This window comes from Spermophilus citellus, assembly GCF_964194105.1.
Source record: "Spermophilus citellus genome assembly, chromosome: 10".
Taxonomy (NCBI): domain Eukaryota; kingdom Metazoa; phylum Chordata; class Mammalia; order Rodentia; family Sciuridae; genus Spermophilus; species Spermophilus citellus.
In genome coordinates this window covers 57,808,768-57,826,588 of record NC_138197.1, presented here as the reverse complement: position 1 = coordinate 57,826,588, position 17,821 = coordinate 57,808,768, and the positions used below count along the sequence as shown (strand labels likewise).

At 33.3% G+C, this 17,821-nt stretch overlaps 1 protein-coding gene across 9 annotated transcripts in view; it reads right to left on the bottom strand.

Moving 5' to 3' along the window:
• DNM1L (dynamin 1 like) overlaps positions 1–17,821 on the bottom strand; it is a 59,241-nt gene that overhangs the window by 30,488 nt on the left and 10,932 nt on the right. For 4 of the 9 annotated variants that reach the window (XM_081309612.1, XM_081309613.1, XM_081309616.1 and 1 more), the window contains exons 2-5: positions 8,968–9,115; positions 4,113–4,151; positions 2,599–2,645; positions 1,887–1,958 (exon numbers count right to left, since the gene is read on the bottom strand). In XM_081309612.1, coding sequence (XP_081165738.1) covers positions 1,887–1,958; positions 2,599–2,645; positions 4,113–4,151; positions 8,968–9,115 — 306 coding nt within the window. The remainder of the gene's footprint in view (positions 1–1,886; positions 1,959–2,598; positions 2,646–4,112; positions 4,152–8,967; positions 9,116–17,821) is intronic. The other 5 variants (XM_081309614.1, XM_081309615.1, XM_081309618.1 and 2 more) reach the window with 2 other exon arrangements.

Here is a 17,821-nt window from a genome sequence, read left to right as displayed (position 1 = left end):
TTCTTAGACAATTCATCTGAATTTTTAGATTCCTAACTTCAAATAGTAAAAATATGAATAGTGAGAGATACCTTATTTTCTCTTCCATAGAATAATTATTGCAGAGCCTCCCTCTTCTTCAACATTGGCCTTCTACAAGTTTTAGGATTGAGTCAGATACAAGTAAAAGGACACTTAGGAGGTATTTACACCTTTTGTTTGTACATGTTCTTCCTTATCCTTTAATATGTCCTCTCATATTTATACACCTTATATTTTCCTTTATAACCCACTGAAAATTCTAATTTCCTAGGAAGCTTTAGTATAAGTTTTTTAAACAGTTACATTTGCTATATTTAAAAAAGTAGTGGGCTATTTTCTATTTTAAATACTCTAGTGTTCCAAAGTCATTAACTGTCATTATTTGGCACACCTAGGTTGTATTATTTCTCAGGATCTACTGCCATGGCATTCTCAGCGCGTCCAATTCAAAGTACTGCCAAATACCTTTAAAACTCCAATCTTACATTTTAAATCCTTCAGGGATTTATGTTAACTATATGAAACCATTTATACATTTAGTCATATTAAATCACATACGATCAAAGCAGCATTTACTTCATTACACGCATGATTTAAGAGGATTTTTTTTTATTTAATTGAAGCTAATGGACATTTCAAAGGTAAAGAGTGGATAAAAAATTTACTGGGTAAGTAAATTATATCCTTAGCATAATGTAAACATCTTTTTTATATAATGTAAACATCTTGTATGAATACAGACTAAATATTTCATGACATTCAGTTCATGTAACTAAACACTTTCATTTCTGAATCATCATAGTCTCATACTTTAAGTTCTGGTACTATAAAATTACCACCAACTGCTGAATTCAGTATGTACATTGGGATCTCTGTAGAGATAATTCAAATTGGTGTTATGATTAATAATGTCCCCAAAGACAAAATTATCTGGTCCCTTTTTTATTCCTATATATAACAATATCAGAAACTCATAGAAATATAGCAGCTATAACAAAAACTCAAAAGTTATCAGCTTAGAGTAAAATAATGAACAAAACTCAGTCACTAAAACAGACAAATAGGCATAAAGACTTAATGTGTCTCCAAAAACTGCTTTTGGTAGGGGGAAAAAAAAAACCTCACCACAACATCTTGCAGATAAAAGGACTCAGTAAATATGTGAAGAATATTAATATTAGGCTAGGGACTGTTTGTGGGATTAAATGTGCCCCTGGATAATACAAGAATGGAGGTAAAAACAAAAAAAGGAATAAAAGAGAAAAGTTACAAGAGTAAAGAAAAACAAAAAATAAGGATTTATGTGAGGTGGTGATAGTGCCTAGTATTGAGATCAATGGTATCTTAGATATCTAATTTATTTTAAATTCTCACAATCTTAGAAAATAAGAAAGTCATCAGTTAACATATTGCTTTTCATTTTCACACACACAAAAAAAGCTTTTCCAAATACATGTGTCTCATAAGCTATATAATGCTTCTGAGTTACAGAAAAATCAATCCATCCAAAAAAGATAACTCATAATAACTGTAATAAGTAGAATAATTATACAATAAAGTAATGTGTACCTGATAGGATCAATAATAAAAATATAAATAAAATATTTAATATATATAAAAATTCTAAGAAACAAACGAATTTTATGATTTCTTTTCTGATGCCAGGGAGCAAACCCAGCACCTCACACATCCCCAGTCACAAAACAAGTGATTTTAAGCAAAAGTTTTTAGGTTATAAAAATACTCCATTTATTTCAAAAACCAAGACTGCAAATTTACAATACTCTTCATATATTAGATACAGAAAAATCCTCGATGATATATTTACTCATGTTTATGCCTTCCAAGTCTAAAAAGATGCCTACCTTATTATTTCCTGAAATTCTTTCTGTTTCATTTTCAATTTCCTGTCGAATTTCATCAAAATCCGTGTAAAGCTGAAAGTTATTGAAACAAAAAGCACAATATTTAAAATAAGACCAAAAGCTCTCAAGTTGGGAGATACCCACACATTTCAAGGATGTCTATCAATTTGCTTCAAAGAATGAGTAAACAAATTCTAATGCACACATATACTTGTTCTGAGCCTAGGATTCATAGTTTTTAGTTTTTAGTTTATTTTTTTGGTACTGGAGATTTAACCCAAGAACAGTTTACAACTAAGCTACAGCCCAAGCTATTTTTTTTCCCCCTTGAGACAGGGTCTCACTAAGCTGTTTACAGCCTCACTGAGTTGCTGAGGCTGGCCTTGAACTTGCAATCCTCCTGTCTCATCCTCCCAAACTACTGGGAGATTCAGTTTTTCGAAGCTTTGTTTCAAAGTTGCCTGATCCCACAATTATGAATCTCCAAACTGCAACAGTTAAGAATCTCCAAATTAGAGAGAAATCAGGCTCACTTTAGAGATTGTTTGCCAAATATACTACTGTGGTTAGAAAAGTTACTAAGATTTATTTTACAAGAAATGTTCGCTTTAAAATAACATGATTGCCAATGACAAGAAATTAAATTATCTAGTATTTCTCCAAAATATTATTTTCAACATGCTATTTCTTCATTACATTCTTGCATGATTACCTTATTTTTGGTGTGAAGAAATTTACCCCATTCTTCTGCTTCTACCCCTAGAAAAAGAAAAACTAATTTATTGAAAACTATGGGAATCACTTTTTATGGTTAGGAATTCAAAAAGGCAACACAATAAATTGCTTTTTTTGTTCCTATTTTGCCATTAACAAGGTAACAAGTGTTTTAAGATCTGCTAAATTGTACATTTCAAATTTAATAAATTGTATCACATATATCAAAATCATGTCTAATTTCAGGGAGATTTGCTCATAGGTCTTGCCACCATTTGAACTCTATAGATTTGATAAATAAAATTGTTCATTTTTATTTATTTGTAATATGATAAAGTAAAAGGTATATTCTCCAAACATATTATGTATGAAAGCAGTTTATCTGATGAAAATATGCATTTAAGCTAATGGCTAAAAAGAAAATAAAAGAATTCCATTGAGTAATACAAAAAGCATATATAACATATTTGTGCATACACCCCCAGTAAAAATTTTCTTATATGAATGAAAGCCAATTTTTTCAGTGCTTTGTTGTTGTTTTATTTAGTTTCCAGTTGGATAGCTATAAAGTCACAGTTTGGTGCTTCTTTAAGAGCTCTCTCAGTAGCATGGAGCTAACTGTTTTGTAACATGTCTTTTTAAGATAATTCCCCCAAGGTCAAAGCTGTGTTTTCCCATGGAATTGAAGGTAGGAAAGAAATGAAATGGAGTGGGGAAAAAACAAAAACAAAAAACCTGGTATATGCACTGTATGGAGTTGACATACTCTCCATTAGTTTCCAATCATAGGTCTGTTCCTCCTGTACTGGCTGAAATAAGGAAAATAGATTCACTGTATACACAGTCTAAAGTAGGCTAAAACTTGGAGAACAAATTTTATTGTTTTTCCCAGAAATTAGAAATGTTTAATTGTATAAAGATAATCTAAATCTACCTCTCCCAAGCAGAGCTATTTTGTTTTTGCCAAATTCACAGAAATTTTTAATAATAATGAAGTGTATTGAATAATGTATATTAGCTACCTAAAATCAAAATAAAATGACTATAAGATATCCACATAAATATTTATCAAAGAAAGGTGGATCATTTCTTTGGTGGAATAAAGGTAAATAAAACTGGATCCTTTTTGCAAGTAAAATGCTCACCTACTTGAAGCTTAGTACCTTCTTCCAAGAAGTCTCATTGGAGGACTGGAGTTATCTAGGTGAACAGAACTCACAAAGGCAGGTACTACATACCAAAGGGGTGTTTTTAGTTTACCTTATAATATAAAAGAGGCCTAGTTTCACAAGCATGTTTTTAAAAATAAAAATAAAATAAATTACATTCACCACCGAAAAAGCTTGCATTTTGATGTAATGCCAGAAAGATAACAAGATAAAACCTGCAATCAATGTGGATAGGCAAATAAAAATGGAAGAAAAAAAAATGCACACAGCCTGTAAGAGTACATAAGCACACATGCAGGCATAATAGAAAAAGAAGGGCCAAAAACAAATGGATAGAGGAAACCTTTAGAAAGGTGTCTTGAGTTTTTCCATGTAGCAGGGTCTGTAGTTAAAGAGAAACAGCACAGAATGAAAAGTTTAGTGCTTACCCTAAAATTTTAAACCTTTTTAAAAAATCAAATTTGTAAAAATATGATCACATTTCAAATGCACATAGCATTCAATTATTCAAAATTTACCACTTGAATTAGAGGGTGTGTGTGTGTGTGTGTGTGTGTGTGTGTGTGTATATATATATATATATATATATATATATATATATTTAAAGTAATTATAAATCATATTGTGTGCCATAGTTTCTTTTTAACATTTTTAGAAAACACCATTGTTTCTAATTCTAAATAGATTAAAATTAGTCCACTATTCAATAACTTGCCTTTGAGATATTATTTGATAGCCTACTATAGGAAAAGATAAATTGATAAAAAAAAAAATCTATAAAATATATTGGGCCCTTATTTCAAAACCTTAAGAATTAGTAAGTATATACAAGTATTTGCCCTATTAGCAAAGACTGAACTTTATAAGGGTATTTTCTTTGAAGCAGATGTTAAATTTAACAGAATATATTTGGTTAATAAAATTAAATTTAACAGAAAGTAATCTCTCCATCTTCATGGATTCAATCCACTAAAGGAGTCTACTGCTTATAACCACAACCCTCTATACAGAAAGATTAATCCTACCTTTTTCTTTTGGTCTTTATTGCCTATATGGGTAATTTAACTAAACAGTTCAAATTATACACAAAATTTTTAGTATTATCCTAAATATTAGTATTATCCTATTTTATATGTACTTAATAAAACAAAATCTCTCTCCCCAAAAATTCATAATTTTTCAAGTTTCCAGTGACTCACTGTTCAGAGGTATAAGATATAACAGAATTTTGGCCTTTAATCAGCATGCCACTTTTGCATTTTGTCTAAAAGAAAATCTGATAAAAATTTGATTTTTTACAAATATATGAAGGATATTTGTGAAGTTTATAAAGTTCAAGCTAAACACCCTACTCTAAAACATAGTTTAATTTTGTTTTTAATAAGAATTTAACAAAAAATTCATTTACATTGTTAGAAGTAGGAAGCAATGAGAATACCATAAATTTACGTACTGATACATCAATTTTCCCAAGTAGCTAGTAGAATGAAGGATCTGATCCCATGCTAAATAAACTTTCATCATAATTATACCTATTAAACACTAAAATATTTTAGCCAGTTTTGATAGACCTATATATAAATTACACTTATCCATGTTGGATTTTGTTTTGTTCTTTTTTGGGGGGGGGCGGTGGTACTGGGTATTGAACCCAGGGATACTTTACCACTGGGCTACATCCCCAATACTTTTAATTTTGAAACAGGGTCTCACTAAATTGCTAATGATGGCCTCAAACTTGTGATCCTCCTGCTTGAGCCTCCTGAATGCTTCAATTACTGGGATACGCCACCATGCCAGACTTCTCTGTCATTTTAGAATGCACTGTTCTTAGTATGTTATTAGTAACTCAGACTTTTATGAAATAACAAAGCCCTCACAGGCTTTATAAATCCCTATACAAAATGGCCAATGAATAATTCTTTGAAGAACTTCTGTTCGCTTATGATTTCCTCCCATTCTCTTTTATTGTCAGGCTATCGGGTAATTTATCCTTTTGGAGAGTGGGGTTGGGGTACTCAGGATTGAACCCAGGGTCTTGCACATGCTAGGCAAGCACCCTGACACTAAGCTATATCTCTAGCCCTTCTGATTTTGAGAAAGGATGTTGTTAAATTGCTAAGACTAGCCTCAAACTTGTGATCCTCCTGCCTCAGCCTCCCAAGTAGCTGGGATTACAGCTGTGTGCCATTGCATTCAGCAAGTTCATACTCTTTTAGTTAAACTGTATGCTAATCTACTTCATGGTTTCCAATTTCCTCTGGGTTAGAATGATTTATGATAACTAGAATTGCTTATCCAGGAGAAATTAGCTCTAATGAGAAACTAAAGAACTATCATAGAATAAAATATGAAATTTAGTACTCAAATTTATGGTTATCTATTTTGTGTTCTAGGTAACTTGTCATTTTCTTCCCCTAATATTAGATTTAACCAATCGAATAATCTAAAATCCAAGGGAATTTTAACACTGATCTACCAGCCCTTTTTTATTTTATATTTTAAGACAGGGTCTCACTAAATTGCCCAGGCTGGCGTTGAGCTTGTGATCATCCTACCTCTGCCTCCCAAGGGGCTGGGATTACAGGAATGCATCACCATATCCGACCTGACTCTGTGTGTGTGTGTGTGTGTGTGTGTGTGTGTATAAAAGCACTAAGCTTGGGAAAATGTATACACAGGTAAAGATACAGAGAGGAGACATCAACAAAACACATTGGACAGATAAGCAAAAGAGATACTGAGGAACTGACACATCTATAGCTGAAATATACTATCTTTCCAAACAAGAAAAACTTTAATCTAAGGAAACAGTGCCCACATTTGCAAGTAGTTTCTGAGAGACAGGATATCCTCTGCTCTTTCAAAGTGACTAAAGGAAATTTAAAAATTAAGAGACATAATGCTATATAGTTTTCTTAAAATCTTAGCTAAAATTGTCTGACAAATGTATTTAATGAAATTGGTGGGGACGAATTTTAAAAAGTGCTATTCTACATATTTGAGGCTGAAATATAGGTTAGCCCACAAGGACTAAATCTGCAGTTCAGAATTTCAATAATAAAGAAATATTAAAGAAATGTAAAGTGATTAATAACACACAATTATATTAGATATATCTAATATAATTTAAAAGATTTCTTTGTGTCTCTCTGACAGTCTATACAAAAACATTACTTGTTAACATCTATAACTTTGCTAACTTGCTTCAATGATTAACATTCTAGGGTCATAGTAGATGCTCATAACAGGTTTTCCCCACTTAAAAATAAAACAAACACCACCAATAGCTCTTATAATAAATGAAGGAAAAAAATCAAATACAGAAATTAAAATACCATCAATTTTGTCAATATCATTATTTCATCTTACATCAGAATATAAGCAGAATGAAATTGCATTGAACACAGATCTCTGCAGGTAAGAAACAACACATGGTACTTTTTTGGGGGCCCAGGGGGGTGGTACCAGGATTGACCCAAGGGGTGCTTAACCACCAAGCCACATCCCCAGGCCTTTTTTATATTTTTTTAGAGACAGGGTCTCACTGAGTTGCTTAGTACCTCACCATTGCTAAGGCTAACTTTGAACTCAAGATCCTCCTGACTCAGCCTCTTCAGTCACTGGGATTAAGGCATGTGCCACCGCTCCTGGCTACAGACATGGTACTCTACTGCAAAAGGTACTTAATAATTAGAGCTATTTTACACACTTGTAAGACAGAAAGTCTGAGCTGAACACTGAAATAAACAGGAATATTGAATCCATAACTTTCTCTCTTTTTTGTTTTCTAGGTCACACAGAGTTAGTACATAGCATGCACAATACTAGGGATCAGAGTGGTAGGCAAGTGCTCTACCACTGAGCTAAATCCTCAGCCCTTAAATACATTACTGAAACATTTCAAATCTCACTAATATGATTAATATAGGATACATATTTAATAAGCAACTTAAAAGCTGCTAATAGACAAAATAGCATTTCTTAAAATATTTTCCGTTTAATTTTTCTAAAACCTTGTTATATAAAACAATGCATTTTGCTTACTTTCATATTCCTTGCTTACTAGTCATTAATCCATTAAAGAAATAGCCTAATTCAGTTTAGCTGGAAACTAAACCTAAACACAGGGAGAAGAGAATCTTTAAAAATCAAATAGTATGTGTTATATAGGAAAACCTTAACATGAGAATAGAAAAAACTAGTAACAATTTAAATATTACAACTCTTTCTATAAATAATATTCCTCTTCGATAGAGGAGCAGAAGAATCAAAAATAGCAAGCACATGGTAAGACCAAAAAAAGGGAAAGTGAGAAAACAATGCTAAGCTAAAAATTAGTCATTTTAATTTTACTTAAAATGAAATCTTTTGGTGAGCACAATGACACATGTCTGTAATCCAAGCAACTCAGGAGATTGAGGCAGGAAGATCTTGAGTTCAAGGCCCAACTGGGCAATTTAGCAAGACTGTCTAAAAATAAAATAAAAAGGGCTGTGCTCTTGGGTTCAATCCTCAGTATTGCAAAAAAAACAAAAAAAATGAATGAATGATGAATGAATTTCTTCAACTAGAATCTAAATGACTAAAATTCTAAATCAAAGTTTAAAAAATATATTAATGGGGGCTGGGGATGTGGCTCAAGCGGTAGCGCGCTCGCCTGGCATGCGTGCGGCCCGGGTTCGATCCTCAGCACCACATACCAACAAAGATGTTGTGTCCGCCGAGAACTAAAAAATAAATATTAAAAATTCTCTCTCTCTCTCTCCTCTCTCACTCTCTTTAAAAAAAAAAAAAAATATATATATATATATATATATATATGGTTAAAAACTAGAAGAGGAAAAAACTTTAAATACTCCATAAAGCATTTAAAAGCTTTTTTTTAAAAAAAATAACTGATTACTATTTACTGAGTGCCTCACTGGATCCAACTTGAAAAGTATTAACTGTTTACTAAGCTGAATTCCTCCAAAGGAACTATTCCCAACAGCTTTGCTCATGGCCCTTCAAAAACAAAAATTACTTTTTTTTACATTAAGAAAAATGCATATTGCTTCTCTTCATAGGACTTCTAATTTTGCTATGATCACTAATTGTTAATTGTCTAATCAATGCATATCTTTTTAAGAACAGACAAAAAAAAAAAAAAAGAATAACGCTGTAAAAAAAACTCTTATCTCCAATTTGAAATTTACCATTTTCTTCTCCTGTTGTTTTTCGTTTATCTTCTGGTGAAACATGGACCAGTTGCAGAATGAGCGGTCTTCGAGTGACAATACCAGTACCTCTGGGAAGCAGGTCCCTCCCCACTAGGCTTTCTAGCACTGAGCTCTTTCCACTGCTCTGAAAACAGAATATACAAGAAAACAATGAGTTTCTTAACAGATTTTTTTCTGTTAATAGACTACTAATAAAGCAACATACACCGATTATCTTAAGGGAAAAATCAGTGGAAACTTTTTTAATGAAATTTAATTATATTTTCTATTAGGACATCTTTCTTATTAAAAAAAAAAATCCAAAAACAAAAAAATAAAAGCCTACTCAAAAAAAAAAAAAAAAGTCCCTTTTCCCATAATTTTCCTACTGATACTCCCTCAACCAGGTTTTAAAATCTACATAATACTGATATATACATAAAATCATGCTTATAATATGTAGGTATTTCACATTAAATGGGGACAGTACTGAATATATCTTTCCCTAACTTGCTTTTATTTCTAATATAATAATCAGGGATATAGTCTCATATCATTATATTAACAACGTCAGAGTTTAATGGTTAAACTATTCTACACAGTATTCTACTGTGTGTAAAACCAAACCCTAATTAATGAATGTTTAAATGGTTTACACTATTAAGAAAAATGCTGCAGTGAATATGTTTGTATACATAACCTTACTCATTTATTACCTCATTATATTTAGTTCATTTAAATTAAATTGCTGCAATTAAAGAAGATACAGATTTTAAGCATTCATAGTTACTGCCAAACTGCATACTACAAGATAGCAGCATTCAGCTGTACTCCCAACAGTTTGTTACAAATCTGTTGTTTGTTGCATCCCCAGCCTCACTGGACATTGTCACTTTTCAAGTCTTTGCTACTTTGATAGATGGACACTAACAGCTCTTTTAAATTTGCATTCCTTTATCATTTTTTTAACATTTTTTTTAGTTGTAGATGGACACAATATCTTTATTTATTTTTATGTGGTGCTGAGGATGGAACTCAGGACCTCACACGTGCAAGGTGGGTGCCCTACCACTGCGCCCCAGCCCCAGCCTGCATTCCTTTATCATTGAGGTCAAATTTTTTTAAGGGCTTTCTGTATTTCTCCTTTTGTGATCTGCTTATGCAAATGCTAGTGCTTATATTTCTTATAAAGCTTATATTTCTTATAAAGCTCTTTATCTATAATGTATTTCATTTTTTTGTTTTGAATATTCCCCCAACTACTTATTTTGAAAAAAAAAAAGGGGGGGTTTTTTTGGGGGGAACTAGAGATTAAATCCAGAGGCACTTAATCACTGAGCCACATCCCCAGCCTTTTTAATATTTTATTTAAAGACAGGCTCTGACCGAGTTGCTTAGGGCCCTCACTAAGTTGCAGAGGCTAGCCTTGAATTTTCAATCCTCCTGCCTCAGCTTCCCAAGCTGCTAGGATTATAGGCATGTGCCACTGCACCCGGCTATTTTGAAAATTTTTTTAAATATTTAGTTTTAGTTTTAGGTGGACACAATATCTTTATTTTATTTTTACGTGGTGCTGAGGATCGAACCCAGTGCCTCGTGCATTCTAGGTAAGCACTCTACCACTGAGCCACAACCCCAGGCCCATTTTGAAATTTTAAATGCTACCAAAAGTTGCAAGAAGTCACAAACCTTAACACAGAGTCAATCATTTATTAACAATCTGACACATTTGCTTTTTGTTTTATGTCTCTCCTTACACATACACACATACTTTTTTCTTTTGTTTTCCCATTTCAGAGTTAGTAACAGATACCAGAATATTTCCCCTCTAAATAATGTGGCATGTGTTTCCTAGGCACAAGGTCATTCTTCTCTATAACTACATAATTATCATACTCAGGAAATTTAATACAGATAACAATACTAATATCTAACATGCAGTAAATAATAACATATAAACCTCTATTAGATAGTCTTTTAAATGTGTATGATACCTAATACACATTTTAAATACTTCTAGAATTGCAATTTTCTTAACTTTTCAATATACTGTGTTTTTATATATACTGTATTTTTCCCGTACTGTTTTTTTTCCTTAGTCAAAAGTAGTATATCTTTTAATACTTTCTACAAATGAAAAAAAATCCTAATTTCACCTGTTGAATCAGGAAGGATCTATGGGAATCAATGCGACCCACAAAAATTAGGTTAAGGATGGCTTATTTACAAAAGTACTATTTACAAAGCTGTGGGTGACGTTTAGGGAAATAAGGGATGATACAATAACCCGGGCTAGTAAAAAAGAGACACTCTTATCATCCATAATTCCATAAGGAAGAACTAAAACTTTCAGACAAGAGACAAAGCCAGCCCTGGACTTCTCTTACATGCTTGACAAGGGAATAAATACCCAAAGACTTCTGTCTCCTCCCTCCTCCAAATCCCCATTAGGAGTCCTCATTTCCAATTGCAATGAGAAGCCAGAGGACATAGGAGATCATTCATATTGCCCAAAAAGGTCCCCTATGGTGGAGAATAGGAATGCTGAGTGGATTTAGAGTCCAATTACATGACACATTTGTGAAACTGAATTTTTTGGTACTTCTTAATGGTAGAGTGGCTCCCTAGCATGAGCAAGGCCCCATTTGATCCTCAGTAGACCCCACCCCTGCAAATGTTTTGATATCCAAGTTTACTCCCTCTTATTAAGTAAAATGGGGTACTTTCCATCATTTCATCTCTGTACTCTAAGTAATTTAAACAAACTTCCTGTTCTTTGTGTTTGACAAAACCTATCAGTTTAAAAAAATCATCTAATTCTTTTAGATTTTCAAATAACTGCTAATAATAATCTTAGAATTTGTTTTTCTTACTCCTAATATTTTATCTTTATGGCCTTTTTTCTGGCCAGGCTTTTCACTGAAACAAATTAACTGATTTTATTGTTTAAATCTACCTTTTATTGGTTTTGCTTTTAATTTTTTTATAATGGGTTAATTTCTTCTTGTTTTCCTCCCTGCCCCAGGAAAAGGAGGGTTCATCTGTTTTTCTTTTTTAAAACTCCTTGAGTTGAATGTTTACCTTATTTCTCTATTGTAGCTACCAACACTTGCACCCCCAACGTACCCCATACACAAATATACATCCACCAATCAGTCATCTGAATCTTTCTACCACATCAAGAATTGTGGTTCTTGCCAGGCTGCTCAGGAGTCTGAGACAGGAGGATCAGAGATCAAAGTAAGCCTGAGCAAAAGTGTGGCGCTAAGCAACTCATTGAGACCCTGTCTCTAAATAAAAAAACAAAACAGGGGCTGGGGATGTGGCTCAGCAGTAGAGTGTTTGCCTAGCATGTGCGGTGGCCCTGGATTCGAAAAGAAAGAAAGAAAAGTAGGTATTGTGTCCCCCCCCCCAAAAAAAAAGATACAAAACAGGGCTGGGGATGTGTCTCAGTGGATGAATGCCCCTGAGTTTAATCCCTGGTACCAACCCCCCCCCCCAAAAAAAAAAAACCGGAATTGTGGCTCACAATGACAGTTAGTGACAGAATTAGAACAACACAATTTCTTTGCTTTTTATTTCACTTTACACAGATTCTTGAAATAATACAAATATTACCACCACCATTGCTGAAAATAACTTTTAAGTGTTTTACATATGATCATTCTCCTCCCACACCCACTTTATAGACCATACTTCCTCCTTTTAAACCTTCATTTGGTCTGGTTTTATTTGTGTATAATGCAAACCACTAGTCTTTTGCAGGACTGGAGACTACTGGGGACCAAAAGGGGTCTCACTCATGCTAGGATCTACTCTACCACTGAGCTACATCCTAGCCCCCAGTCCTTACTTAGTGTAGCTCTAGTCATTTTGATTCTCTGAAGTTTGTTCTCTACTAGATTTCTCAGGAAGGTCTACTAGAAACAATAGACTTCAAGTTCTAACATATTAATATCTGTGACTTTTATACTTGACATCAGTTTGATATACATAAAATCTTTGACTCATACATGTTTTTAGTACTTTAAATACAGAATTCCATCATCTTTTTCCATGTGCTGCTACTGAAGAAAACTATGACAATAATCTGATTTTCCTTCACTTGTGTTTATGTGACTTCTGCCCACATGTCTTAAGATTTTCTATTATTCCTTTAAAGTCCAAATAGTTTCTCTAGACTATGTCTCAGAATTGGTCCTTTTGTATTTTCAATGTTCTCAGGTATGTTCTGTCAAAATATAGTTCCAAATCTGTTTATAATTCATTAAAATTGTTTTAAATTGTAACTTTTAGTATCCGTTCTAAGTCCCTTGATTTTTTGTTTTGTTAGAGGTTTTTGTTTTGTTGTTGCTTTTGTTCATTATTTAAGTATTAGGGTTTGAACTCAGGGGGGTTGAACTCACGGGCATTTTACCACTGAACTACAGCTGTAGGCCTTTTTATCTTGAGACAAGGTCTCACTAAATACTGAGGCTGGCCTGGAACTTGAATCCTCCTGCCTCAGCCTCCAGAGTAGCTGAGATTAGAGACATGAACTACCACACCCAGCTTTAAGATATGTTTATTTGCTCTTATTTGTGTTCCTTCTAATTTGTCTTCAATAGGTTTGTTGTTGTTGTTTTGTCTTGTTTTGTTTTTTGGTATTACGATTGAAGGATTGAACCTAGGAGAACTTAAGCACTGAGCCACATCCCCAGCCCCATAAATACATACACACAAACACACACACTAATATATATATATTTATTTATTTATTTTTGGAAACAGGGTCTCACTAAGCTATTTAGAGCCTTGATAAGTTGCTGAAACTGGCCTCAAAGTTGCAATCCTCCTGACTCAGCCTCCCAAGTGGCTGGGACTACAAGCATGAGCCACTACACCCAGATAATTTGTCTTCATTTCTAAAATAATTTTTCTTTTATTTCTAATACTTTATTAAATTCTATCTAACTTTAAAATATTTTGATGCAAGCCAATTTTTTGAAATGCCTATTGTCACTATAATGTCTTTTGTCTTTATGACAAATAAATTCTATCTCAATAAAGCCATTAAAAAATAAAATAAAGCCAAGTATAGTGGCCATAGTCCCAGCTACTCAGGAGGGTAAGGCAGGAGAATCACTTGAGCCCAGGAGTTCGAAGCCACCCTGGGCAACATAGTATAACCCCTGTCTCAAAATAAATAAATCAATAAAGGGCCTAGGGGTATATAGTTCAGTGGTAGAGTGCTTGCCTCACACACATAAGGCTGTGGATTCAATCCCTAGCACTGAAAAAAATTAAAAGGAAATGATTTCTTAATGCCCAGAATGTACAAACCAGGGAAGAAAAGGCTGATCATAAAATTAAAACTTCTTGCCCTCACAGAAAAAATTAGGGAAAATATCTGTGATCCATATAACTTACAAATAATTAGTAACTATTATAAAGCATGTATGAGGCCTTAGGCTAAATCTTCAGCATGCAAAAAAAGAAAAATAATTCATAACCAAAATGTATAACTGCTGCAAATCAATAAAAGATGAATAACCTAAAAGAAAATAATGTACAGAAATAGGAACAAAAACTCATAATATCAGAACCACAAAAGGTCAAGAAATAAGAGGTTCAAACTCACTAATAATCAGCAGGATGCAACAAAAACCACAATGAGAAATCATAAATAAAAATCATGACAATACCAAGTACTATATAAATAAACATACTTTGCTCTGTTGGTAGGAATATAAATGATTATAACATCCTAAGCAGCAGAGATATCTATTAAAAATAAATATAACATACAGTCTAGCAATTCCATTTTGATAACTTAAACAAATTCTGAAACATGTATAAAGAGATATGCATAGGAATGTCCTCAGTGACATGGAGAACAGGACAAATGTTCCTCAACAAGAGGATAATTTGTAATATATTCTTATAATTGTCTGTTTTAGAGAGGTATAAGTGAATAAATGAGGAATGTAGGCCTGGGTATATGAATTCACATGACCGTCAAAAACACTGCAGAAGGGCATATACTATTTATTTGACACCAATTACTTCAAGTTAAATCCATCTAAGAAAATATTATATATTGTTTAGATTCTCTCTATATATATGTATAATGAAGTGCAAGGGTATGACAAAACACCAAATTCAAGAATGTGCCTCTCTTTCCATTTCTCTGAAAAGAAATTTAACTAGCTATTAATATTTTATTAATTTGGAAGGTACATTTAACAATATTCATAATATTACTGTATTTATTATTATTACTATTATTATACTCTGTTGACATTTTCAGTGTTTCAAAATAATTTTATAATGCCTCAAATGTGGTACAGAATCTCCCACTGAAGAGATAATAAAAGGCCTCTTTTCTCCTATACCCAAAGCAAACACTTGATGGAGCCACACAACTTGGATATAGGTTATACATCAACTACTATGTACAACCTGCCTTCTGTAAAAGTGATCTGTACTCTCTTAAGTGTCCAGCTCTGCCAGAAAGCTCACTGTATTACTCAAGTCTACAACAAAGGTCTATAAGCAATTCAGGTAATATTTCAATCTTCTTTCACATCATCTTAGGAAACGAAGAGCTAAGACAAACATATTTTCTGTTCTCTTGTTTGGTTAGGATTCACTTAAAAAGAATGGTTACAAGGGTTGTATGGCACATAGGCCTGGGGCACTGCTATAGCAAAGAACCCTTTGCCAACCTTATGAGACCTGTACTGTGGACCTCAACTGGAGGAGCAGCTAGAGGGGGCAGCCAATAAGAGGCACCTGGATTCAGGCACAGTGTGGATCACACTCATCCAAATTTGACATAAATATGCTGGTATCCATTCTAAGAAAATAAAAAAAAGAGGTATCTGTGGGATTAAGGTTCCTCCAGAAATGAAATATACTGAATGGTAGTGCATTTTGGACCCAACACTTACATGCTATGACCTGTCTCATTATGAAAATGTACAAATACCTGAAATGGAAAGTAAGCCTCATGTTAAAATGAATGGGAAGAGCATGATGACTGCTCTGTGTGGACTTTAGTAGCATGGTTGATTCATATGATGCTTCAAGAAATAAAAAAACTTATTAAATTGGAGAAATTATGAACCCTACATTTTTATGATGCCTAGTAAACTGAGAAAGTACCTAAAGACTTCATTGGTAGACTAGAAAATGTCACTTCATCTCTGACACCAGTGGAATTCAAATGTGAACAAAATGATATGAATTGCTTTTTGTCATTTTGGAACTGGACTGAGTTACTTCTTAGAAAATAGAGTTCCTAAAACCCACCTAATTGGTTAGACTGCTGTTAAAATAAGTCTTGTCTATTCATGTCAACTCATACCTGGGAAATGAAGAAAAATGACCTAAAAGAGCAAGAATAATAAGTTAAAACCAAAATTTTTAATATGTTGTCTTTATTCCTAAGATCCCAGCAGATTTCCTGAAATTAGCACCAGACCCCCTGTGCTCTCTCAGATTTTTACTAATTTTGATTACACGTAAATCATAACTATAGAATGTATAATTAGTTTTTTTTCATGGTGCTGGGGATTGAACCCAGGAGTTTGTGCATGCTAGGCAAGTACTTTATTACTAAGCCACATCCTAGCCCATTTTTTTTTTTTAATAAAACAAAAAGCACATCACCACTTGTATTAGTCTGGTTTCTGCTGCTATAACAAAATAGTGAACCTGGGTACTTTTAAAGAAAAAAGTTTATTAGCTCATGCTTTAGAAAACTTAAAGTCCAAGAATGGGTAGCCCCATCTGTTCAGCCTGTGGTGAAGAGCTTCCTGGATGCAGCACAATATGGCAGAGAAGTGGGAAGGGAAACAGAAAAGGGAGCAAGTGTGTGGAGTGGCCTTTCTTTATTACAACCCACTCTTGTGAGACCTCATTCCATAAGAATAGCATTGAGGGAATAATGGCAGAACCCCCAGTAACCTAATCACCTCCCATTAAATCCCACCTCATAAAGCTTCCACTGCCTTTTAATATCACTGCACTGACAACCAAGCCTCCAGCACTTGATTCCTTTGGGGACACAATCAAACCACAGCACCATCCAAAAAGAAAAAAACAATGGTTATATTATGGATGGATACAGAATTTTTAAATTTCAGTTTTCCTTGGAAAGCTATATACTTCTCTGTGTATCTAACATTTACTTTTGTAGACTAGTAGTCCGATTCTTTTTCCCCTTTATAGAAACCTGTACCCCTCACCACTACCACTACCCTGCTTCTATTTAGAAGTTTGTGGTATGCCTTGTGTTTTAGTTTCAGATATTTAATAATGATCTCTTTTATTTCAATATTTATGTCCAGTAATTGTGATCTGAAGCTGTCTGACTTCAGCAGTGAAGAAGTTTTGCCTATGACTTACTTTATTATTATTTATTTTGTCATCTGCTCCGAGCACTCCTCCCAATTATCTGTGATAAGGATTTTGATTCTCTTAACTGTCATTTTCAAGTCCCTTATCTCTAATAAATTCCACAACATGTGTTTTGATCTTTTAGGAGAATTCCTCAAGTTATTTTTCTGTTTTAATTAATAAGTTTTCAGCAATTTCGGTTACTATTGCTTTCAACCATTCCCACCCTGTCATTTTGTTCTTTCTTAAATGAGGTATTTCATGGGAAATACATTTTAAGTTCTCTCTTGAATTCTAAATTAACCTCATTTTGTTACTGATTGTCTAACTATGCCTCCTCCTTTATGGCTTCTGATTTGTAGTTTTACACTTATACACATATTTATATACACACAATATATGTATATTAGACTTTTTAAGATGGGTTGTGATGAAATGAATTATGTCCCCTTAAAATCCATATTTTGAA